The sequence below is a fragment of the Primulina tabacum genome, chromosome 8, assembly GCF_025594145.1.
Source record: "Primulina tabacum isolate GXHZ01 chromosome 8, ASM2559414v2, whole genome shotgun sequence".
Classification (NCBI taxonomy): Eukaryota; Viridiplantae; Streptophyta; class Magnoliopsida; order Lamiales; family Gesneriaceae; genus Primulina; species Primulina tabacum.
In genome coordinates, this window is record NC_134557.1 from 31,534,371 (window position 1) to 31,559,965 (window position 25,595).

At 37.6% G+C, this 25,595-nt stretch overlaps 1 protein-coding gene, 2 long non-coding RNA genes and 1 pseudogene across 3 annotated transcripts; 1 reads left to right on the top strand and 3 right to left on the bottom strand.

Annotated features, from left to right (window-relative positions):
• The first annotated feature begins 639 nt into the window (after positions 1 to 639).
• LOC142553904 (BTB/POZ domain-containing protein At1g03010-like) overlaps positions 640 to 25,595 on the top strand; it is a 29,370-nt pseudogene continuing 4,414 nt past the window's right edge.
• On the bottom strand, positions 15,497 to 18,291 carry LOC142553906 (uncharacterized). The gene is made up of 7 exons (XM_075664445.1): positions 18,194 to 18,291; positions 17,824 to 18,089; positions 17,533 to 17,709; positions 17,359 to 17,394; positions 17,214 to 17,277; positions 17,024 to 17,122; positions 15,497 to 15,712 (listed from the first exon to the last, which is right to left on the bottom strand). Exons 2-7 carry the CDS (start codon positions 18,003 to 18,005, stop codon positions 15,614 to 15,616), a joined length of 657 nt encoding a protein of 218 aa, XP_075520560.1. The 5' UTR covers positions 18,006 to 18,089; positions 18,194 to 18,291; the 3' UTR covers positions 15,497 to 15,613.
• LOC142553907 (uncharacterized) lies at positions 19,018 to 19,538 on the bottom strand. Its single transcript, XR_012822044.1, has 3 exons — positions 19,379 to 19,538; positions 19,211 to 19,303; positions 19,018 to 19,133 (listed from the first exon to the last, which is right to left on the bottom strand). It is a non-coding gene; the product is annotated as an uncharacterized LOC142553907 (long non-coding RNA).
• Positions 20,877 to 21,279, bottom strand: LOC142553908 (uncharacterized). Its single transcript, XR_012822045.1, has 3 exons — positions 21,195 to 21,279; positions 20,998 to 21,103; positions 20,877 to 20,907 (listed from the first exon to the last, which is right to left on the bottom strand). It is a non-coding gene; the product is annotated as an uncharacterized LOC142553908 (long non-coding RNA).

A 25,595-nucleotide genomic window follows, 5' to 3' on the forward strand; every position in this document is an offset into this window, starting at 1 on the left:
ATAAAATAAGATAACTTTTACAACAAAATTTGTTCCTCGAAAATTTTATTCCCTCTCTCTTCCTCACAAAAATCATCTAACACATAATTTTGGAGAAGACATTCGGCCGCCCTTCCATCAGCGCACCGTCGCACCACTGTCTGTTTTTTGAAATTCCGACGATCTAATCTAGACGCAAATTTCGTTTAGATTTCCAGTTCGATCTATACGAATAATCAAATTTCTGATCGTGAACCTTATTTGACGATTGAAGAAGAAAGAAGATTTGTTTGTAGAGATTTACAAGAATGACCAACTTCGCTAATATATGACTGATTTGGTGTCCAATATTAAATACGTAAAAATAAACGTATCTAAACATCCTATTAATATTTTAAATCATACAACGTATAAAAAAATGTTTTGAACGTCAAAACAAATTTTTTTTATCTTAGGCTGATAACATTAGTCCAACAGTTCACGTACGCATGAGTGGGTGAATAAGCTAATACAGTGGAAGAAGTGCTGCCGCAATGGGTGAATGGTTAATTCTCTATTAGTTCTTGAAACACTCTTAACTTTTAATTCTACCGGAAAAAGAGAAAAAAAAAATGGCAACATATTTCTAGGTAAACCCGAAGTTTGGAGGTTATTTAGGTAATGGGTGTTATGAAGGTTGCTGAACCGAAGCCGAGTATATCAGGATAGAGGTCCTTTCGTCCTAGTTCAAGTGCAAGAAATGTTACTGAACTGTAAAATTTTCTTGGTTTTCCGAACTTTTTTATCCTTATAACAAATCAAATAATATGTTTGATCATGTTAGTTCATCTAGTCCTTTACTACATGTATGCATCGTTCACGTGATCCTGTCTTTCTACTGTTCCTTAGAAATAGAATAGACATTTTACCCATTTTAGAATTCCAGCTTTGGTTCCACGTGGCCCATCAACCAGGTGAATTAGTGGGGTAGTATGTTTTTGGTTCTTGGCCTGTTCCAAGTCGATCCAGACCCATAAATTTGATCGAGCTATGGTAACTTGATATAACACGGTTCCGAGGCTTCGGCTTGTATGTACAAGCATGTCAGATTATTGAGTGTGATACACTTGAAAACAAGAATCCCAGTGTATAATTTGCATTGATCCTTTGTGTTGAATATATTGGTAGAACTTCGCTTTTAGAGCTATAATTATTGAATGTGACAGATCAAACTATTGACTCACGTAAAACTGGTAAGAAATAGCACCTCAAAAGTTCAAAACTTCCAGTGTATTGATCGCAACATGCATGTGCGTTGTCATGAAAGTTGATACCTATGATTGGTATCAATAATGTCTGTGACATGTACGGAACAATCAAGAATAGTTGTTGAGGCCCCAGAATGCATCTTGTTTCCCATCAAACACAACAATATAAACACCGTTTCCATGGAATCAGAACACCACAACTTAGCTCAAACTCAAACTGACAATGCCTTTTAAAGCAACACGATTGTTGTATTTATGTTTCGAGTGTTCTAATGGTCCATCATACATAACGAAATATTTTGAGGACTAAGATGAGTAACACAGGCCGCATGTTTCATAGAAGTGTTGAATAAGCTTCAGTATCATTAAATTCGTATATGGGGATGCATGTGTAGGACAAAAGATGATGAAATTATTCCGATTTTCTTCTGTTTTTCAATGTAATTAAACTGTGTTGATTGGATCTTCTTTCGTGCTGCAGGCCGATATCTAACGTTTCCAGTGATCTAACAATTGAAGTTGGAAAGACAAATTTTGCTCTTGACAAAGTAAGAGCTATAGAATCAGGAAATCGATTATATTGGCCATTAAAGCTTCCATCTTTTTTGCAGTTCCCTCTCGTTTCTCGAAGTGGTAGAATACGGAAATTATTGTTGGAAGGAAAAGATTCCAAAGTATATTAGGCTAAATCTCTCTGGTACTCCTGGTGGATCACAGGCATTTGAGCTAGCTGCAAAGTTCTGTTACGGGGTAAACATCGAGATTACACTAACTAACGTTGCTATGCTGCAGTGCGCAGCACATTTTCTTGAAATGGTAGAAGAATTTTTTGAGAAGAATCTTAAATCCAAGACTGAAGTATACCTTAAGGATATTGTCCTCCCAAGTATACTAAACTCAATACCCGTGCTTCATAATTGAGAAAACCTGTTACCGATGTCTGATGAGATTAAACTTGTCAGTAGTTTGATAAATTTGATTGCGAATAATGCATGTAAGGACCAGCTAATTTCGTGCTTGTTGTAAGGTCCAAAATTAAGACGACGTAAACCAACTGCATGCGAATCTAGGAAATTATGAAAATTTAGTAATTAATCGACTTTAGTTGCTAACTAATTATGTGACATACTGGTTTATACGCTAAATGAGATTTTATTGTCATCATGCATAAAAATTGTATTTTTAGGAATATTCAAGTAACGATCGAGGAACGGGGACCGAGGGCTGAAAAATGTAAAATATTTTTATTAAATGATTATTTTAATTATTTAAAATATGGCCGATGTTTGTTAGTATTTTTGAAAATAAGGGTTTTGAGGTGATTTTATACGTCAGGACGTAGATTTTATCGGTGTTGGTTTTTCAAACAAAAACTCGAACGTTTTAGCAACCCGGCTATTAAATTCACAAAATTATGTAACCAAAAATTATTTTAATATTCTATTTAAATCCTAATTAAACTAATGGGCTTAATTTAGAGGCTTAATAGGCCTAAAGCCTAGTTAGTATTTAAATAAACTATATAACACATGATTAGCTCCCCAAAATCCTACAATCCCTACACAAACACACGCCTCACTTCTGAAAATTCACCCCAAGACACACGGCTCACACACATCACGATATTGAAGAAGAAAAATCGAGATTTTTGCAAGGAAGAGTCTAGCCAAGGTCTTGCTCCGTTCTTCGCAATCGTCAACGTAAAATCGTGCGTTGATTACGCAAAGACACGCCTATTCTTCCTTTCAAAACCATCATCACATCATAGTATTCTTTTATGCATGAAAAACAAGTAACATATTATGTATTTTCGTTTTTGTATGTATCATGTAAGTTTCAAGTGGGATTTTTGATCCAAATTGTGTTGTTTGTGTGCATAAAGGGGCTCCCATGTCTAGGGAAGGTTATGGTATGGTTTTACATGAATTTCAGACACCTAAACACCACACACGATTCAAACGCATGCTGGGAAGCAACTCGCTGTCATGGGAAGCAAGGGGCTCGGTTTTTGTTCTTCACGGCTAGGCTGGGCGTTGGCTGGTTCCAGGGGCTAGCCAAGGTCGTGATGGAGTCAAGGGAAGTGTCCTAGCCATGCTAGGACTCGAGCTAAGAGGCTGGGAGGAGTCCTTGACAGCAAGGACTCCTACCCGAGAAGAGTCATGGACGGGCGCAACTTCTGTGCTTGTTGCAGACTTGTGGGCGCGGTCCAGGGGGCCTGGGCTGGGTTAGGTCGACTCCTTGGGGTCTTAAGTGAGTGCTCATCACGATGGTTCAGGGTTGGCTCGGTAGGTTAGAGTCCTGGAAGTTAGAACAAGAGTCCTTGTCAAGGTGTAACTCTCGGCCAGCTTAGGGTAGTTGTGTGAGGGCTTCGATTTTCTGTTTGGGGTGGTTTCCGTGTGTTCCTTAGGTCCAGTAGGGTACTCTAGGGTGTTGGTCAGGGTTTGGACCAACATGGCTCGGGGGTGACTCGATAAAATCAAGAGATGGCTCGGGGTCGAAGTTTATGTGTCATATTAGGGTTTCCTATGCTTTAAAACTTGAACAACGGCTCACGGGGGTCGATTCGTGGTTCATGGGGACTAAAATAATATAAAAGACTAAACTTAGAATTTAGGAATTTTATATTAAAGTTTGGGATTTTTCGGAATTAAAACGCCTTCAAACACGTCCGAATACGAATTAATTAAAAAGTCTCGTTTTTAAGCTACGTAAAATTATGGGAATTTTAATTTAAGATTAAATAATTATTTGGGACATGTTAGAGTCAAGAAAATCAAGGAAACGTCAAAAACGTAAAACGTCACGTCTAGGGGTAAAACGGTCTTTTTACACCGGACATTTATATGCTAACATGATTATTTTTAATGTTTATGAATGTTTACAGGGTAAAATGATTATTTTATATGTTTATGATTTAAAATTTTAAAATGTTCATTTTAAATGCCTATGGATTTTCATGATGAAACAATAACATTAAAAGACATGTTGCATGCTTGGTTTAAAATGAAAAATGTTATATGCATGATTTTTATTAAGTGATGATAATATGTTGAAGGATGTGAAGGGATTGTGACTAACACGATGATATGTTGGAGATATCGTGAGGGTTATGGTCCCAGTGGGAGTCCGACGATCGTATTTCCTTGGATACGGATATGTATATGTATATGTATATGATGATATGATAATACGTAAGGCCAGGGCCCAGTTGACCGGTGAGAGTGTTGCTGGTGTCCCCCGCCGCCCCGTACTGTGGTTACATGTAGATGGATCCATCGCCTAACACGTATATGAAAGTCACAATCAACGATCTGAATTCAACAAACACGAACATGAACACGAACATGAGTTGGAATGCGAATATGGACATGAATATGAATATGTTTAAGTGATATGTTTATGTCTTTTGAAAATGTTTTTATGCATCATGGAAATGTTTACGAAAATATTTAAGTTTAAGTTTATGCATCCTCATGAAAATGATATTTTAAGTACAAGTATTTTTCACTGTTATATGTTAACTGTATTACGTATTACTTGTTACCAAAGATAGGACGTGTTGAGTCTTTAGACTCACTAGGTGTGTTGATGCAGGTGGGATTAATGGCAATGATATTGGAGGTCTTGACGGGTGACTTGCTGGACTGTCGGTGCACATAACCCGAGGACCAGCGCTTCTATTTCCGCATTTAAGTTTATCGCTTTAAGTTAAAGATTTCTACGACATTTTACTTTATGATTTTGAGAGATTTTTGAGAGGTAGTATGGGCTACACTTTTCAATTAATTATTGCTTTCTAGGTTTGGTAAACGATTTACGATTTCATGTTTGACTTCTCTCTTTGGATTTTCAAGCACTAGTAGGATGTTTTATTTTAAAAATGGTGACAAGGTATTTTAAAACTTTTGTATATAAGTATATTTATTTACGAGGAAAAAAAAAATTCTAGTACTTTTTAAGAAAACGAAAAAGAGGAGACGTTTCAGTTGGTATCAGAGCAAAGGTCATGTAAAGGGTTGTGCCACCATCTGCGCCGGGAAGGTCAGTCGTCAAGCCTCAAGTTGTAAGTTTTACTTGCTTCATGTGATTCTATATGATTTAACCTGCATGACGTTATGGATAATGTGTTTATGATACATGTTTATTAGCTTTTTGAGTAGTATTGCCTTGCATGCTTAAAATGCTAATTAAGTTAGGATGTGTTACATGATTAGAAAACTTAGATTTAATTGCATGTTGGTTACGTTAGAATTTGGAAAACATTAAGATAAAATGCCTCCTAGACGTGTACCTGTTATCGAGAATCAGGGAGAGAACATTGTTAATGGCCGAGGGAATAGTCAAAGAAATGCACCACCACCACCACCCCCTCCTCCAGGGGATCCTGCTACTCGTGCATTAGAGGGTATGGCTCGTCTCTTTGAGCAACAGTTACAGCAGCAGCAGATACAGCAGCAACAGCTACAGCTGCAGTTACAGCAGATGCAGCAGCAGCCACAGCAGCCACCTAGGCCACAACATGATATTTATGATCAGTTCCGAAGGCTAGGGCCGAAGGAATTTTCTGGCACTACTGATCCCTTTGCCGCTGAGAGTTGGATTCGTTCACTCGAGGTACATTTTCGCTATCTAGACATGGGGGATGCTGACCGTGTGAGGTGTACAACTTATCTGTTTCAAGATGACGCTTATTTATGGTGGGAAGGAGCCGAGCATGGTGTTGACCTTGCTACACTCACTTGGGCACAGTTCAAGACAAAATTCTATGAGAAATACTTCACTGCTGATGTCAGAAGCCGGATAAAGAGGGAATTTATGACCCTCCGCCAGGGAGACGTATCTGTTGCTGATTTTGTGAAGAAATTTGATAGGGGTTGTCACTTTGTACCCCTTATTGCTAGGGATGCGGAAGAAAAGCTTAGACATTTCAAGGATGGCCTACGACCTACCATTCGAGATAAGGTCATGATGATGCGTCCTGGAGATTATGCCACAACAGTTACCTATGCATATCAGGCTGAGCAATCCCTAAAGGACATTGACTTTGAATTACAGCGTAAGAGGCAACAACATCAGAATAATAACCAACCCAACAAGAAGCCATATACGGGTCCTCCTAGACCTCAAGGGCCTCAAAAGCCCCAAGGTCAAGTCAAGAAACCAGCACCACCAAAGCCACCACCTTCAGCGCCAAAGCCTGCCGATAAGCAACCTTGCAAGGAGTTCAACCGTTTTCATTTTGGCAAGTGCATGTGGGGATCTTATAAATGCTTCATCTGCAAGCAAGAAGGGCATAAGGCTTCCGATTGCCCGAAGAAGAAAGCACCTACGGTTGGAAGAGCTTATGTGATGAACGCTGAGGAAGCTGAGGAAGAGGCAGACACTACACTCATCACGGGTAACCTAGTCATTTAACATTTTTATATTGCTTACTATTGCATGAAATGTTAAATTGGTTAATATAATTGTTTTGGGAATGTAGAATTAACCTACTGAAGATTAGGTTGCATGTTCTACTTACTTAGAATTAAGTGATGATTCTAGAACCATAGAAAGTGATTTGAATTGTGTGCCCTATTTTATGTGAAGGATGAAATGGTTCCAAATAAAAAGTTTTAGGGCCAAAATTAAAGAAAATCATAATTTAGGGAGGTTTCGAAATTTTGGGGGTTATTGAGCAATTTTCGAAACTTTGAGGTCTATTGTGGAATTTCGAAAAAATAGGGTACCTAAGTGAAATTTCCGAAAATCTTAAGGATCAAAAATGCAATTTTCGAAACATGAAGGGCTAAATCAGAATTCAGAATAATATAAGGACTTAATTGCAATAATTCGAAAATTTTGGGGTCAATTTTGCAAATTTCAAAAAATTGAGGGACTAAGGTGCAATTTTTTCAAAGAAATGTTTAAGTTCAACGCGCAATCTTCTTATAATTTTGGGAATTAATGATAATAAATCCTTAAGATTCAACGCGAAGAGATATATAAGACAATTTTCATCGCTGGGAGGATCATCATTCTAGGTGTAGCTACCCATGCTTTGCTAGATTCAGGAGCTACACATTCTTTCATATCAGAAACCTTCATCAAAAGACTGAATATTACTCCTCAAGACATGGGTTTGGGTTTCAAAGTTTCTATTCCATCCGGTGATCAATTGCTCACATCTAAGATTGTCAAGAATCTGGAGCTTCGTTTATTCAGGGATGTAGTTCGGGCAGATCTTATTGTGCTCCCTATGCCCGAATTTGATATTATACTTGGGATGGATTGGTTATCAGCAAATGGAGCTTCGATTGATTTTCGTCAGCGATCAGTATCTATTAGACCGCCTAGTGGTAAATCTTTTGTCTTTGAGGCGGCAAGAAACAGGCAAATGCCGCACATCATCTCTTGTCTATGTGCAAGGAAGCTCATTAAGCGTGGATGCCAAGCTTACCTGGCATGTGTCACTACCACGCATGCATCTGCCAGTCAGATTTTAGAAGATGTTGATGTTGTGAGAGATTTTCCTAGCGTCTTTCCCGAAGACGTTTCTGGCATTCCGCCCGATCGTGAAGTGGAATTCTCTATTGATCTTATGCCGGGCACTGTTCCTATATCTAAAGCACCTTATCGTCTAGCACCCGCTGAAATGAAAGAATTGAAAGATCAAATTCAAGAACTGCTAGACAAGGGTTTCATTCGCCCTAGTTACTCTCCATGGGGTGCTCCGGTATTATTTGTGAAAAAGAAAGATGGTAGCATGCGTCTTTGCATCGATTATCGTGAGCTTAATCGGGTTACTATCAAAAATAAGTATCCACTGCCAAGAATTGAAGATTTATTTGATCAGTTGCAAGGAGCATCGATATTCTCTAAGATTGATCTGCGATCGGGATACCATCAATTGAAAGTTAAGGAGTTTGATGTTCACAAGACGGCATTTCGCACGAGATATGGGCACTATGAGTTTATGGTCATGCCATTCGGGTTGACCAATGCGCTAGCGATCTTCATGGATCTCATGAATCGCGTATTTCAGCCGTATCTGGATCAGTTTATTATAGTCTTCATTGATGACATATTGATCTATTCCAAGAGCACAGAGGAGCATAGTCGCCATTTGAGGACAGCACTGCAAGTTCTACAAGACAGAAAGCTTTATGCAAAATTCAGCAAGTGCGAGTTTTGGCTTGATAGAGTGGCATTCTTAGGCCACATTATTTCTAGTAGGGGAGTGGAGGTCGATCCAAGTAAAGTTGAGGCAGTGAAAGAGTGGCCAGTACCGAAGAGTGTTACCGAGATTCGCAGTTTCTTGGGACTAGCTGGCTATTATCGCAAATTCATCAAGGGATTCTCCTCTATAGCAGTGCCTTTAACATCTTTGACTAAGAAGAATGCGAAGTTTATTTGGGGGCCCGAGTGTCAAGACAGTTTTGACAAGTTGAAGCAAGCCTTGATATCAGCATCAGTGTTATCTATGCCATCAGGGCAAGGGGAGTATGTTCTTTATACCGACGCTTCTAAGCTTGGTTTGGGCGCAGTTCTTATGCAAAACGACCGAGTTATCGCCTATGCATCAAGACAGTTGAAAATTCATGAAAAGAACTACCCTACTCATGATCTTGAGCTTGCAGCAGTAGTCTTTGCAATAAAGATTTGGAGACACTACCTTTACGGGGAGAAGTGCAAAATATTCACTGATCATAAAAGCTTGAAATACTTCTTCACCCAAAAGGAGTTGAATATGAGACAGCGCAGATGGCTTGAATTGGTAAAGGACTATGATTGTGACATTAGCTACCATCCGGGGAAAGCTAATGTAGTGGCAGACGCATTGAGTAGAAAAGCAGCAGTTATCACTCATTTATCACTCCAAAGACCGTTGCAGTCCGAGATACAGCGGTTTGAGCTTACAGTGTATGCTAGGGGTGAGGCCCCTAATCTTGCTACAATATCAGTGCAGTCGACTTTGAGGGACAGAATTCGTGATGGGCAGTCTACTGATGAGCAGTTGCAAAAGTGGAGAGCAAGAGATGAAGCCAAGGGCCGGAATTTATATTCAGTGGTGGATGGTTTAGTCCGTTATCGAGACCGTCTATGGGTTCCTAGTGACGATTCTTTGAGAGATCTTATTATGAAGGAAGCCCATGACACGCCATATTCCATTCATCCGGGCAGTACGAAGATGTATAGAGATTTACAGTTGTTATATTGGTGGCCAAGCATGAAGAGGGACATTTTGAGATATGTATCCGAGTGTTTGACTTGTCAGCAAGTCAAAGCAGAGCATCAAAGGCCCGCAGGAAAATTGAAGCCACTCCCTATTCCCGAGTGGAAATGGGAAAATATCACCATGGACTTTGTTGTGGGATTGCCTAAGACTGTTAAGGGACTGAATGCCATTTGGGTGATAGTTGATCGTCTTACGAAATCAGCGCATTTTCTACCTATTAAGACGACATTCACTATGACTCAGTATGTAGGGTTATACATACGAGAGATAGTTCGTCTGCATGAGATTCCATTGTCTATTATTTCTGACAGAGATCCGAGATTCACGTCTTCTTTTTGGAAAATTCTGCATGCGGCGATGGGGACCAAGTTATTATTCGGTACAGCATTTCATCCTCAAACCGATGGTCAGTCAGAAAGGGTTATACAGATTTTGGAAGATCTACTGCGAGCATGCGTCATTGATTTCCAAGGCAGTTGGGAATCAAAGTTACCTCTAGTGGAGTTCACTTACAATAACAGTTTTCAATCATCAATAGGGATGGCTCCTTTTGAGGCACTCTATGGAAGGAAGTGTAGATCTCCTATTCATTGGGAGGAGGTTGGGGAAAGAAAAGATATTGGTCCAGATGTGATTGAAGAGACAGCTGAGCTTGTGGTCAAAATTCGTGATAGAATGAAGACTGCACAAAGCCGACAAAAGAGTTATGCCGATAAAAGACGAAGAGACTTAGAGTTTGCAGTGGGCGATCATGTATTTGTGAAAATAGCACCCATGAAGGGTGTTATGCGCTTTGGCAAGAAGGGCAAGCTTAGTCCAAGATTTATAGGTCCGTTTGAGATTTTGGAGAGGGTTGGGACACTAGCTTATAGAGTGGCATTGCCACCAGCGCTTGCAGTAGTTCACAATGTGTTCCACATTTCGATGCTGCGGAAGTACATGTCGAATCCGTCACATGTGCTTAATTATGAACCTCTTCAACTAACTCCAGATATAACATATGAAAAAAGACCCGTCCAGATATTAGCAAGACAAGAAAGACGATTGAGGAACAAAGTCATTCCAATTGTCAAGGTCAAGTGGTTGAATCACTCGGAAGAGGAAGCTACTTGGGAAACCGAGAGAGACTTGAAGAGCCGCTATCCAGATCTATTCGGTAAGTTCTAAATTTCGAGGACGAAATCCTATTTAAGAGGGGGAGGAATTGTAAGGTCCAAAATTAAGACGACGTAAACCAACTGCATGCGAATCTAGGAAATTATGAAAATTTAGTAATTAATCGACTTTAGTTGCTAACTAATTATGTGACATACTGGTTTATACGCTAAATGAGATTTTATTGTCATCATGCATAAAAATTGTATTTTTAGGAATATTCAAGTGACGATCGAGGAACGGGGACCGAGGGCTGAAAAATGTAAAATATTTTTATTAAATGATTATTTTAATTATTTAAAATATGGCCGATGTTTGTTAGTATTTTTGAAAATAAGGGTTTTGAGGTGATTTTATACGTCGGGACGTAGATTTTATCGGTGTTGGTTTTTCAAACAAAAACTCGAACGTTTTAGCAACCCGGCTATTAAATTCACAAAATTATGTAACCAAAAATTATTTTAATATTCTATTTAAATCCTAATTAAACTAATGGGCTTAATTTAGAGGCTTAATAGGCCTAAAGCCTAGTTAGTATTTAAATAAACTATATAACACATGATTAGCTCCCCAAAATCCTACAATCCCTACACAAACACACGCCTCACTTCTGAAAATTCACCCCAAGACACACGGCTCACACACATCACGATATTGAAGAAGAAAAATCGAGATTTCTACAAGGAAGAGTCTAGCCAAGGTCTTGCTCCGTTCTTCGCAATCTTCAACGTAAAATCGTGCGTTGATTACTCAAAGGCACGCCTATTCTTCCTTTCAAAACCATCATCACATCATTGTATTCTTTTATGCATGAAAAACATGAAAAACAAGTAACATATTATGTATTTTCGTTTTTGTATGTATCATGTAAGTTTCAAGTGGGATTTTTGATCCAAATTGTGTTGTTTGTGTGCATAAAGGGGCTCCCATGTCTAGGGAAGGTTATGGTATGGTTTTACATGAATTTTAGACACCTAAACACCACACACGATTCAAACGCATGCTGGGAAGCAACTCGCTGTCATGGGAAGCAAGGGGCTCGGTTTTTGTTCTTCACGGCTAGGCTGGGCGTTGGCTGGTTCCAGGGGCTAGCCAAGGTCGTGATGGAGTCAAGGGAAGTGTCCTAGCCATGCTAGGACTCGAGCTAAGAGGCTGGGAGGAGTCCTTGACAGCAAGGACTCCTACCCGAGAAGAGTCATGGACGGGCGCAACTTCTGTGCTTGTTGCAGACTTGTGGGCGCGGTCCAGGGGGCCTGGGCTGGGTTAGGTCGACTCCTTGGGGACTTAAGTGAGTGCTCATCACGATGGTTCAGGGGTGGCTCGGTAGGTTAGAGTCCTGGAAGTTAGAACAAGAGTCCTTGTCAAGGTGTAACTCTCGGCCAGCTTAGGGTAGTTGTGTGAGGGCTTCGATTTTCTGTTTGGGGTGGTTTCCGTGTGTTACTTAGGTCCAGTAGGGTACTCTAGGGTGTTGGTCAGGATTTGGACCAACATGGCTCGGGGGTGACTTGATAAAATCAAGAGATGGCTCGGGGTCGAAGTTTATGTGTCATATTAGGGTTTCCTAAGCTTTAAAACTTGAACAATGGCTCACGGGGGTCGATTCGTGGTTCATGGGGACTAAAATAATATAAAAGACTAAACTTAGAATTTAGGAATTTTATATTAAAGTTTGGGATTTTTCGGAATTAAAACGCCTTCAAACACGTCCGAATACGAATTAATTAAAAAGTCTCGTTTTTAAGTTACATAAAATTATGGGAATTTTAATTTAAGCTTAAATAATTATTTGGGACATGTTAGAGTCAAGAAAATCAAGGAAACGTCAAAAACGTAAAATGTCACGTCTAGGGGTAAAACGGTCTTTTTACACCGGAAAATTAGTAAACGTCATGGCAGTGCCCTATTTGCTGTTTTATATGCTAACATGATTATTTTTAATGTTTATGAATGTTTACAGGGTAAAATGATTATTTTATATGTTTATGATTTAAAATGTTAAAATGTTCATTTTAAATGCTTATGGATTTTCATGATGAAACAATAACATTAAAAGACATGTTGCATGCTTGGTTTAAAATGAAAAATGTTATATGCATGATTTTTATTAAGTGATGATAATATGTTGAAGGATGTGAAGGGATTGTGACTAACACGATGATATGTTGGAGATATCGTGAGGGTTATGGTCCCAGTGGGAGCCCGACGATCGTATTTCCTTGGATACGGATATGTATATGTATATGTATATGATGATATGATAATACGTAAGGCCAGGGCCCAGTTGACCGGTGAGAGTGTTGCTGGTGTCCCCCGCCGCCCAGTACTGTGGTTACATGTAGATGGATCCATCGCCTAACACGTATATGAAAGTCACAATCAACGATCTGAATTCAACAAACACGAACATGAACACGAACATGAGTAGGAATGCGAATATGGACATGAATATGAATATGTTTAAGTGATATGTTTATGTCTTTTGAAAATGTTTTTATGCATCATGAAAATGTTTACGAAAATATTTAAGTTTAAGTTTATGCATCCTCATGAAAATGATATTTTAAGTACAAGTATTTTTCACTGTTATATGTTAACTGTATTACGTATTACTTGTTACCAAAGATAGGACGTGTTGAGTCTTTAGACTCACTAGGTGTGTTGATGCAGGTGGGATTAATGGCAATGATATTGGAGGTCTTGACGGGTGACTTGCTGGACTGTCGGTGCACATAACCCGAGGACCAGCGCTTCTATTTCCGCATTTAAGTTTATCGCTTTAAGTTAAAGATTTCTACGGCATTTTACTTTATGATTTTGAGAGATTTTTGAGAGGTAGTATGGGCTACACTTTTCAATTAATTATTGCTTTCTAGGTTTGGTAAACGATTTACGATTTCATGTTTGACTTCTCTCTTTGGATTTTCAAGCACTAGTAGGATGTTTTATTTTAAAAATGGTGACAAGGTATTTTAAAACGTTTGTATATAAGTATATTTATTTACGAGGAAAAAAAAAATTCTAGTACTTTTTAAGAAAACGAAAAAGAGGAGACGTTTCACTTGTCTAAGCTGGATCATAACATACCATCAAAACCCAGTGCAGAAAATCATGCAGATTGGTGGGGAATGTCACTCTTAATGTTGAGCCTCGATTTTTTCCAAAGGGTTAATTCTTTCAGCTGTCAAAACAAAGGGCTTGAAACAAGATTTCGTGTGCCAAATTTTGATAAATTATGCCTAGAACTCTCTTCATGGCCTTGTGGCTAGAGATACGCAGTTAGTTAAAGGGAGTATCTCAGATCTTGATTTACAGAAGAAGCAACGAGTCACCATTGAAATGGCTGTCGGTTTACTACCATCCCAATCAAGAAAGAGCACAATTTCAATGAGGTTTCTTTCATTTTTGTTGAAATACGCAATAGCATCATCAGCTTCCACATCATGCAGAACTGATCATGAGTGGCGGATTGGTCTACAATTGGACCAAGCAATTCTAGATCAAGACATTCTTATTCATGCAAGTTCGCATGGAATCAACCATGGCCCCTTGTAAGATGTTGATTCAGTCCTGAGGATTTTCTCAATTTTCTTGAATCTTGATGAGGATGATGATGAAGATGATCATAGCCAATTACGGGATGAAAGTGAGATGATCTATGGATTTGACAGCACGGGATCTCCAAAACAAAGCTTTGTCATTTAAGTGTCAAAACTACTGGATAATTATCTTGCAGAAGTTGCACTAGATTCAAATTTAACCCCATCAAGATTCATAGCACTTGCAGAATTACTTCCAGACCATGCTCGTATGGTATTAGACAGATATACCGAGCTGTGGATATCTTTCTTAAGGTAAACCAGTTACAACCTTCAAAAAACTTAACTATATTCTGTGTAAACATCATGTTTTTAATGTTCCTCATTTTCTTGATGAATTAATAGGTTCATCAAAATATAAGGGACTAGGAAAGATATAGGCTTTGCAAAACGATAGACTGCCAAAACTCTTTCAGTAAGCTGCAGTCATGCAGCTCAAAATGAACGGTTACCAGTGCAGATGGCAGTTCAAGTGCTACATTTTGAACAAATTCACTAGTAGAAAAATTGCTTTTTATTTCGCGTATTCAATGAAGTAATAAGGTAGTTAATTGCCGAAGTATATGGATGTGAAGTAATAGATGTATCTTTTACTTCGCATAATAACCGAAGTTGTATGATTGAAATTACTGAAGTCTTTGGCCGGTTTTCGAAGGAAAACCGGTCCAGAATTGGACCGGCGCCGAAGTAAGAAATGTGTTTTACTTCATCGATTTTTGTAAATAGTGAAGTAATAGATTATATATAACTTCGTCTTAATTATTATTTAGCGAAGTAGTTTATAATATTTTACTTCACAATTTACATTGAATGACGAAGTAATTCATGTGAAAGACTTCGTAGTTATGTATTTTGGTGAAGTAATATAAACGCAAACAACTTCACAATTTATCCTATTTGTTGAAGTAAATATAATCTATAAATTCAGCATTTATCCTATTTGTTGAAGTATTTTATATTATGTTACTTCACAATTTACATTTAGTGACGAAGTAAGTAGTTCGAAAGACTTCAATAATTTGTATTTTGGTGAAGTAATTGCGCAAAACAACTTCGTTTTTACAGAACAATGGTGAAGTAAATTAATTCTATCACTTCGTCTGATTTCTTATTGACGAAGTATTTAATATTATGTTACTTCATAATTTGCAAATAACAACGAAGTAATTTATCTGTTACACTTCATTATTTTTTATTTTGATGAAGTAATTGTTAAAAATGACTTCGCAATATATGACTTAATACACTAATATAATTAAATTCATAAATTATCCATCTAAATATGATGAATATCCACGAATCCACAATTACATATTCATTAATCCACAAATAACCCAAAAATATATTCACAAAACCAAAAGTATATCCAAAAATCCACAATGACAAACAAAATATTTATCCCAACATACACCATCCATTTAAGCACCTACATATGAGTAGACAAATTCACTCCATTCACTTCTGATTTCATCATATTGAGATTGGTTGTAAAATTGGTTCTTGATGCATCCTGCAAACTGAAATTTTAAAAAAAAATACATTAGATTCTTCTATTTTAAATAAAAATTGACAGATATATATTTAAAAAGTATTTAAATTGATGGAATCTGAACATATTACATATATATTGGCACTTAAATAAAAAACAATGGAGATATAATGACAAAAAATAACAGATATGCTAACAGCCGTGTGTGAGAACTTCACAAAACTGAAAAACCAATTAATGAAGCATGCAACCATGAATCGACTCAAAGGAAAATCTGATTGTGCATCAGTATACAATATCACTGTACCAGTTCTCGACTGAAAACACAGATGCTTGGACAGAAAAGTCCAAAAATCATATAACCAAAAAATGTCTAGAATTTCTGTTTTGAGTTGTTTTTGTTTAATGTGAATGTACCATTTCTCGGCAGAAAAGTCCAAAAATCACAAAATATGCATTTCCAGTTCTCGGCTGCAAGTTAACGAAGGCAGTGAAGACATGAAGATGACAACTTGGATATAAAGCTATGCAAGAAGGAAAACCGTTTTTACAGAATTGGTAGAGATAGAAGATGCAAAGGGTTAGCCTTGCAAAAATACCAAAGACACTGCGTTTCGATCCATCAACTTCGTTTACGAGTGGACTTTTCATTGCTAAGTTCACCAAGTTAACAATTCCATAACAGTTTTGTATCTCAATTTGTATTACTGGAACTACAAACTAAAAGAACAGGGAACTTAATTAAAGCATTTAAGAACTCTCTGTAGATACAACAAAGGAAAATGAACGAAGAAGATAGGTAAAAGCAATATTATGCAATGGTACGGATTTGAAGAATCATGGGGATCTGTATAGTTTTCAAGAGTTACCAATTCATGAAACTTTTCAATTTCTAGATCCAATTCACTAATATCAGTGGTTATTCAAGATGATATGGCTTTTGAATTGGCTACCAATTCATGAAACTTTTCATTGAAGAGCCTATGGTTTCTGACTCGGCTAACATCAGTGGTTATTCACTAATATCAGTGGTTATTCACACTGAAGAATCCTACATACAAAATCTGAATTTTAGCATCTACGGTACTGCTAAAATCTGAATACAAAATCCATATTTCACTAATATAAATCTGCAGAATCCAAAGGCAAACAAGTTACTGTGTTCACCTAAAATATCACTAATATAAAATATATCACAATGACAACAATTCATCTCAAGCAATTATATCAACAATAAAATATATCCCAATGGCAACACATTATCTCAACAATAAAATATATCTTAATGGCAACAATTCATCTCAATCAATCAACAAATTTATCCCAAGAAGAAACTCACCATCTTCTCCAACTGTGGATCATCGCAATCGACTATCTCTTTCATGTACCTCATCACACAATATCCACATTCAACAGAACTACTTTGTTTTAGATTACCCTATAATGGAATTGAAAAGTTAATGCAACAATCACAATCTAATTAATAACAACTATCAATTCATGTATTCATAAATAAGTACGATACATACCGTCAATATTTTAAAACCTGGCCCTTTAGAAATACCCTTCGAGGCATTGTACATCTTCACCCCACTACATTTTAAAAAGTAAGAAGTTATTTTTTTGCATATTTATAAGTTAATGTATTCAAAATCAACATAAGCTACTACCTACTTTGTCACAATAGTTTTCCATGTATCATCTCGGTTCCTGTTAGACATAGAATCCAATAAATATATCATATTCTTATCTTCGTTGACGATAGTCAAGATCCAATGGTACTTGAAAAAATGAAATTACAACATTGACTATCATGAAGTAGAAATCTATAAATAACTAAAATCTTACCCAGTGTTGTATGGGATGAGGCAGATGCTATCTCTACACAATGCTTCCAACTGGTCAGCAATATGTTGTGATAAGTCACGGCCATCTGTGCCAATCGGGCATGTAGGTATATTACCGGGATCGACAAACGAAAAATAGTCAGCCTTGTCTTTTTCCTTCAAATATTTGTAGAGGTGACTGCAAGATATAGATGCACAAATATATCGTTTAGAAAATTTTCAAAATATGAACAAGTACCACAAAAAATATTATATAAATGCATAAATATTGTAAGTTAGACATTATATATACCACATGTAAACTAAAATTTGTCTGGCACCTATCTCCCTCATCTCCATAAAGCGTAAGATATCTTCTCTTAGCAACCGTATGCTTTTAGGATGTCCAAACATAGCATCCTCAAACTCTATGTATATGGTATCCGATTCATTCAGCAATCTAACAACATGAGAGTAGATATACTTGCACGACATGGGTAATGTTTTTTCAATTTCTTTGAACTTGTCGCGCTGACCAGGAACATCCGCAAGCGCAAATGATTGAGGTTTCCCCTTCCTCTACAATTTAAAATATTATTCATACAAGTATTTTAAAATAAAACATTGTTCGAGCAACATATCTGACAATTGCAAACACAAAGTCAAATGAAAACCTAAAGTACCTTTGTCGTTGGAAAAATAACCAACTCTTTAGGTCAACCAACAATGACTCCAACAGCATCATTGATGATTGTTGGTCCAAACTTAATTGGGATCAGAAGCTGTGCTTTTTCATCTAAGACAACATCAATAGATACCTTGAAGTTCTCTTCCCCAAGTGGAACATGGTGAATCATAACATTTGGACCTCCTTCTGATATTATTTTGCCATAAGCCACCACGTTTTCGCGTTCTTTTACAGTCAGGTGACATTTTTTCCCTTTCAAGAACAAAAAGAAATGATATATTTTTATATGGAGGTGAATAGAATTTAATTAACATTAAATTCAGAGACATACAACCTTCGTATTTGAAGTGCCGCAATCATAAACTTCTTCCACATCATCTGAAAATTTTGAGTCTTTCACTCCTGAGAACTTGTTTGATGCTACAGTCTCAGAAGATCGATCATTGATTAATGGAATCACAGCAGCAAGTTGAGACCTCAGCATCTCCAATTCAGCTTTCAAACTTTTAGTCTTCTCCGATTGTCCTTTTACATTTTCAATCACAGCTTTTGAGATTGTTTCTCTCTTCTTTCTTGGAGTTTTAAAGTATACTTGTGGTTTTACGAAACCTCCCACACCTCGAACCCTTCCATAGTGTTCTTGGCTTCCTAAGGCAGCGGTTAACACGTCATTCATTCCAGAAGATTTGAACTCTCCTTTGCCTTTATTTTCCAACAATTCATCCTACAATTGGAGACATGAAAAATCAATTCACAAACTACAGTGTTATTTATCTAGGCAATATGGCGATTGAATAAAACTAAACATTTACAATTTTTTCAGCTACTTCTGATGTCTCCGAACATGTTATGTTGCCAGATTTGTCTTCTCGAGCATTACGCCAAAGCATAGATCTATCAACTTCCTCATCTTCAGCAACCAAGTTTTTGTTCCGCTACAATTTCAAAATTCATATGTTTAATAACATGAAGAACATGCTAAAAATTACAAATATATTGCTCTGTTTCTTACCAGTTCAGCCTGCAAGCCGATGTAACCCTTGCGAGACATTGTGTGGTGATATTTACAATGCATGGTCCGTTGTTTTTGTTTTTCATGAGTAACCTACATCATAATGTTGGCTCAGTTAAGTATTGAATTTAATAAATTCGTGAGGAAACATATCAATTATTAAAGTACCTCCTATGATGGATCCAGTCTCGCATCCACAAATGCTTTCCAATTTGCTATTGGGAGTTGATACTGACTTGGTGGAGAAATCAACTTTTCAGGATTATCTTTGTTCGGCCAAAAAAATCTACTAGTCAATTTGTTTTTGAAATCTCGCCACTTCTGAGATGCTGAATTCATCACAGCATACTCACTTTTTGGCGCTAGTTCAAAGATATTATGCAACAAAAACAGATTAGTTAGAGGTGCAAGTATGACTATAAATTCAAATTGAAGCCTGTACTTACCGAGATCTCTTCCCACAGTTTTTGTTTTATGTTTTCTGGAACTTCAGGCCATGACTTTATACTGATTGGCACCATGGCTCTATCAATAGAACCAATGTATGATTGTAAAGCCCTTCCATTTGCATTGTATGCTGGCCACCCCATGTCATCATACTCAATCTTTGCTTTTTCCCCCATCTGGCAGTAGCAATTAGTTTACCCATCAACGTAGGGCCTCGCTTGTTCCTCTGCACATCTACAGGATGTTCTTCTCCATCAGTAAGTACAGGGTGCTCTGCATTAGTAACTTCATTTAGCTTATCATCATGTACTCCTTGTATCATCTCAACTGTAGCATTTGATTCCTTTTTTTTACGACCCATTGATCTTTTTTCTTCATATTTACATGAATGAAACTAATGTTAAAACCTACACAATAACATTAACCATTAAAATAACATAAACAATAATTGTAATAAGACATGTATAAACATGACATAAATAATAACAGAAACAATAATAACATAAATAATAAACATGACTTGTAGAAACCTGAATAAATAATAAACATGACATAAATAATAGCAATGAGGTTATGTTTATATTATAACAAAAAACATGACATAAAAGTGAAAAACATCATTTTTTCTTGTTCGTTTCTCAGCCACCCTCAGTTTCTGATCTAAAGTAACTTTCATGAGCCGGAATACAATGAGTATCAACATCATCAATTGGTCGAGAATCAGGAATACTAGTCCAACCATCATCATCTCCCTCGTAACATCGATTTGGCACAGGGAGTACAATTGACCACCATTTTTGTAATAGGTCATCAATATAAAAGACTTGATTGACTTGACTTGCAAGGACAAATGAGTCATTATTATGCCCTATTTTGTTCATATTGACCAAGGTGAATCCACATTCATCATTGTTGATTACTCCTTTGTCATTTGCAACCCACGCACACTTGAAAATAGGAACTTGAAATTGATGATAGTCCAACTCCCATATTTCTTCAATCACTCCATAGAAAGTCACATCAGTTATCAAGGGATTCTTATCTTTGGCACTACAGACAAGCATGGTGCTAGAAACTAGAGAAACCCCACTGTTTTGGCAAACTCTCTAATCATCCCGTGCCTTTGTTTGGTATAAATTGTCATTTATCACGTAACTACTATACTTAATGACTTGCCCACGTGTACCATGAGCCAGCCATGTCAATGTTGATGTCGTTCCACCATTGCATCTATCTATTTCAACATCCACCTGACATTTATACAATTAGAATAGGGTGATTAAAATACTAGCTACAAACTGTTCACCGCAAAATGCATAAAGCAGATTTATCCACCTAACCTTTGCACGAAACCAGTCAATGAACTTCTTATTGTGAGCATCTTGTATCCACCTTTCATCTTTCTCTTTTCTCGGAAACATTGACTTCAGGAAATATTTATTTTCACTGTGGAAATATTTATATAGAAATTTGTGTTGGATATTAAATATTGACAATCACATGGGTGCAGAATTATAGATTAATGCAATACACTTACATAATGTAGGGAGATACTTCTTCTGTATTTTCCAGCACAGTCAAATGTGCTTGTTGAAGGTCAACTTGTGGCACTATAATTGGTGTTTTGCATGCTAAGAAGCCAGGAATGTTTGATTTGGGATCGCGATTTGATTGAGGGACCCAAATAGGATCAAGGTCATTTAGGTATTCCGAACAAAACTCAATTGCTTCTTCGGCTGAATATCTCTGAACAATGCAACCTTCCGGATGTTTTCGACTACCTACATAACTCTTAAACACCTTAATAGATCTTTCCAAATGGTACATCCACCGGAAGTACAGTGGTCCACATAATCGAACTTCTCGAACAAGATGAACTGTTAAGTGAAGCATGACATCGAAGAAAGAAGGGGGGAAATACTGCTCCAATAAGCAGAGTGTAACAACCAAGTCAGATTGCAGCTTATCTAACTTGGCTACATCAATCACCTTGCAACAAATATCTTTGAAGAAGAAGCATAATCTTATGATGGCATATCTAACATGTTTTGGTAACGCATCACGTATGAGTATTGGCAGGAAATGCTGCATTAGAACATGACAATCATGAGATTTCAAGCCAATCAATTTCAACTCAGACAAGGATACAAGATTTTCAGGTTCGATGAGAAACCTTCTGGGACTTTTATATCCATTATCGACTGACAAACTTGTAACTTTTCTTTTTTTGTGAATGAGCATGCATTAGGAGGAAGATATGTTCTTTTTTCACCAAATTTAGGTGTCAATTCAGGCCTAACTCCCATTTGAACCATGTCCAACCTAGCTGCCACATTGTCCTTGGTTTTTCCTTTAACATTCATCAAAGTATTAATGAGATATTCGAAGACATTTTTCTCTATGTGCATCACATCGAGACAATGCCTAACATGCAGGTGTTTCCAATAAGGAAGATTGAAAAAAATTGATTTCTTCTTCCAACATTTTCTGAAATCTGTTGATCCAAAATCTTTTTCTTCTTTACTATCTTCCAAATTATTGTCCTTTGCATTCTTTTTCTTTTTACCTTACACACTAATCTTCTTTCCGAAAACACACCTTATGTCAGAAAGCTTGTCAAACAAAGTGCAGAGGCCCTGTAACTTCTTGCTTGAAAATTTGCGGAAAAATTAAAAATTTTCTTTTTAAAAGAACTTAAATGGCCTCATTAATAAAATCACTGGTGAATCAAGTTCAATATTTCAAAATATTGCAGCGGAAGAAAATAAAGTTTGCCAAAAATCACAATTTAAAAATATCCAACGACTGATAAAATGTTTGCGGAATAAAATAACAACTGCTGCTCTGAGGTCCTCGGGTGCCACTACTGCCGACCCAAGCTGGCTCACTGGTCCCCGCCCTCGGCCCTGGCCTCATCAGTACATACAACAATCAAGTCTAGTGAGCCTAAAGACTTAGCATGCATATATCGCAGGTAACGAGTAAAAATCTGAATTAAAATATGCATGAGTTAACATATCCTGTCCTGAGGCATGCTGAAAATAATCTGTAATGAGCAATTATAATACGTGCATAACTGAACTGATAATCACAGAAAAAAAATGTTTGCTCCTTGGAGCCTGTACTGAAATAACTGATAAAATTTTCTGTTGAGATTATGTTTTACGCCTGTGGCCACTGCACTAAGCTGAACTGATCGGTAACTGGCTACCGGGGAGGCTGAAACTGAACTGAGCTGGCCGGTCACTGGCGACCGGGTGGTACCATACTGAACTGATCGGTCACTGGCGACCGTATAAAATAACACTCCCACATAGTGAATGAACCACAAGCCATATAGCATAAATCTCAAAAATAATCATTTTCTATTTAATGCACGTAAAATAATTAACTGGCATAATGAAAATGTCCCGTAATTTTACCAACTGGATTGGATTGGATCGTCCCCAGGCTCGCTGCAACCTAGCTGGGCTATGAAAAATATGCAATAGCTTAATCTAGGTGGAATGGAGGCCAAAACACGAAACGCTCTTTCGAGAGTCAATTTGGCACATCGCACCGTAAATTCTCGTACGACCTCAAAAATGATCCAAATGACAAACGGTCAAAAACATGACCTTCCTAACTCGATGAGGCACTGTCCAGTCCAAGTCCATGGGATAAAAGCCAACCAAGAACTCGAACGAGCCACCGAACCGACACAGCAACTTGCTGTGATTTTCCAGCAACTGTACAATCGTGTAACTTGTGTTGTTTTCGAGACTACCGGCCATTGGGGCGTGAACCACCGACCAGAGACTCTTACCAACATCCCAAGGAGTGATTTGAACCATGGCTAAGGGCCCTAGGCCAGCCACAATCCGCATCACACCATAACTCAACCGAAACTCCAACCGAGAACCAACGTGCATGCGTGTGTAGTGTTTTGCTTAGATCGATGTCTTGCGTCGTTCCAGTGGCCATTTGATTGACCATGGCATGATCTAGACATATAGGGGCATGGTATGAACCGTGGCTATGGGCCATAGGCCAACCAAGATCCATACCAAGCAACCAAAAACCGAAACCATATGCTGAACCAATGAAGAAGCCGAATGGGGAAAGGGGCTGTTCTTGTTGATTTGATTAAAACCGATGCACCATGGACCAAGCCACCAAAAGGGCGACTTAGTCACGTCTTAGACATGCTAGGGGAGTGATCTAACCATGGCTAAGAGCCCTTAGGGCAGCCAAGATCAGATCAAACCCTCATGACAGGAAACTGAAATTTTCTAACTCAAAAAGGGACACAAATGGTGTTGCTGTCATTTCTTTTGCTTTCCAGCGAGCATGGGGTGAAACTGATGGACAAATGTGGTCCTAATGCATCCTATTACATGTATATAAGTCTCCTTGGGAGCCTGGAGTCGATCCGATACCTGAAACTCACAAACCAAAAGAAATCGTGAAGCTTGCCAATGAAAAATCGAAAATTCTGCATGTGTTGTTTCAAAATGTTTTGACATGTATCTCGGTTTTTGCTTGATAAAACATGATCATATACTGAAAAATAATTGATAATATGACTTGATTGAGGTTTGAAAGAAATCTAGACATGCCTGGTTTCGTTTCGAAAGAAAACGAACGAAACGACGACGACGCGGCACGGAGGAGGTGGAGCGCTTCTCTTGTTTTCTTTACTCTCGATTTTCCTCCCTTGCTTCCTACTGAATTCCCACGGTTTTTCTACTGAAAAATTCTCTGAATTTCGTGAATGAGGGAGGGGGAATGATGGTTAGGAGAGTGAGGGGGAGATCCAATAATAAAGGGGTTCAATGTATGACCAAGTCTCCCTCTGTTTTTGAATTTTGAATGGTTGTTTGATATCAAGTCTATGTTGGGTGTTTCTAGAATGGTGATGGCCGATTTTTACATGCTAGACTAGGATAGGATAATGCTAATTAGATCATTAAATGGTGCTAGAAAGATCAAAGAATTATCTTCCTAATTAAATACAAGAAAGGGTCAAAGGTGGCAAGGCAAATGAATTGTTTAATAGTCTAAGGGGGTGGCCGAAATTCACTAAATAAAAGGAAGGGAAAAATAATTATCTAGTGAATTAATAACCCTTAAAAACTTTACTAATCCTTTAATTAATTTGGTGAGCTAACCCCTTAATTATGTAACTTAAATGAGCTTATTTCTTAATCACCTCAAATAATTAAATTAAATCCTCAAACCTCCCTTTCTAACTTAAATGAACTTACTTGCTAGCTAAATTAACTTCTGGAAATATTTTCTGGATCTTAAATTCTATCTCAAAACTCCAACTCCAGTCCGGCCTCACTGAAATAACTGAAATGCTAAAAATCAAACTACTGAACTGAAATAATAAAATAATTAACTTCAAAGAAATGCATTTAAAATAATCATGCAATGAAGTCAATTAAATTTAAAAATCCAGAATTATGCATGGCTTATACGTAGACTGATTTACGGGTTCTACACAAAGCAACCCCAGATAATGGTGTAGATGATTCTCCATGTTCTTCGATACCATCGAACTCTTTCATTTGCCTCCGATATGGATGAAACCGTGGTAGGAATCGTCTATGACCAACAAATGACATTTTCTTCCCATTTTCCAAATGCTTTGCACAAGTATCTTCTTTGCATACTGGGCATGCATAATAACCATGTGTAGTACATCCACTAAGGTTACCATAGGCTGGAAAGTCATTGATGGTCCATAATAAGACTGCTTTAAGAGTGAAAAATTGTCTTCGTTAAGCATCATAGACACCATCAACTCCATCCCACAATCGTTGCAAATCTTCAACTAACACATCAAGATAGACATCTATATCGTTTCCTGGCTGTTTAGGCCCTGAAATGTGCATAGTTAGCATGATGAATTTTCTCTTCGTACACATGTTTGGAGGCAGATTATAGGTGACCA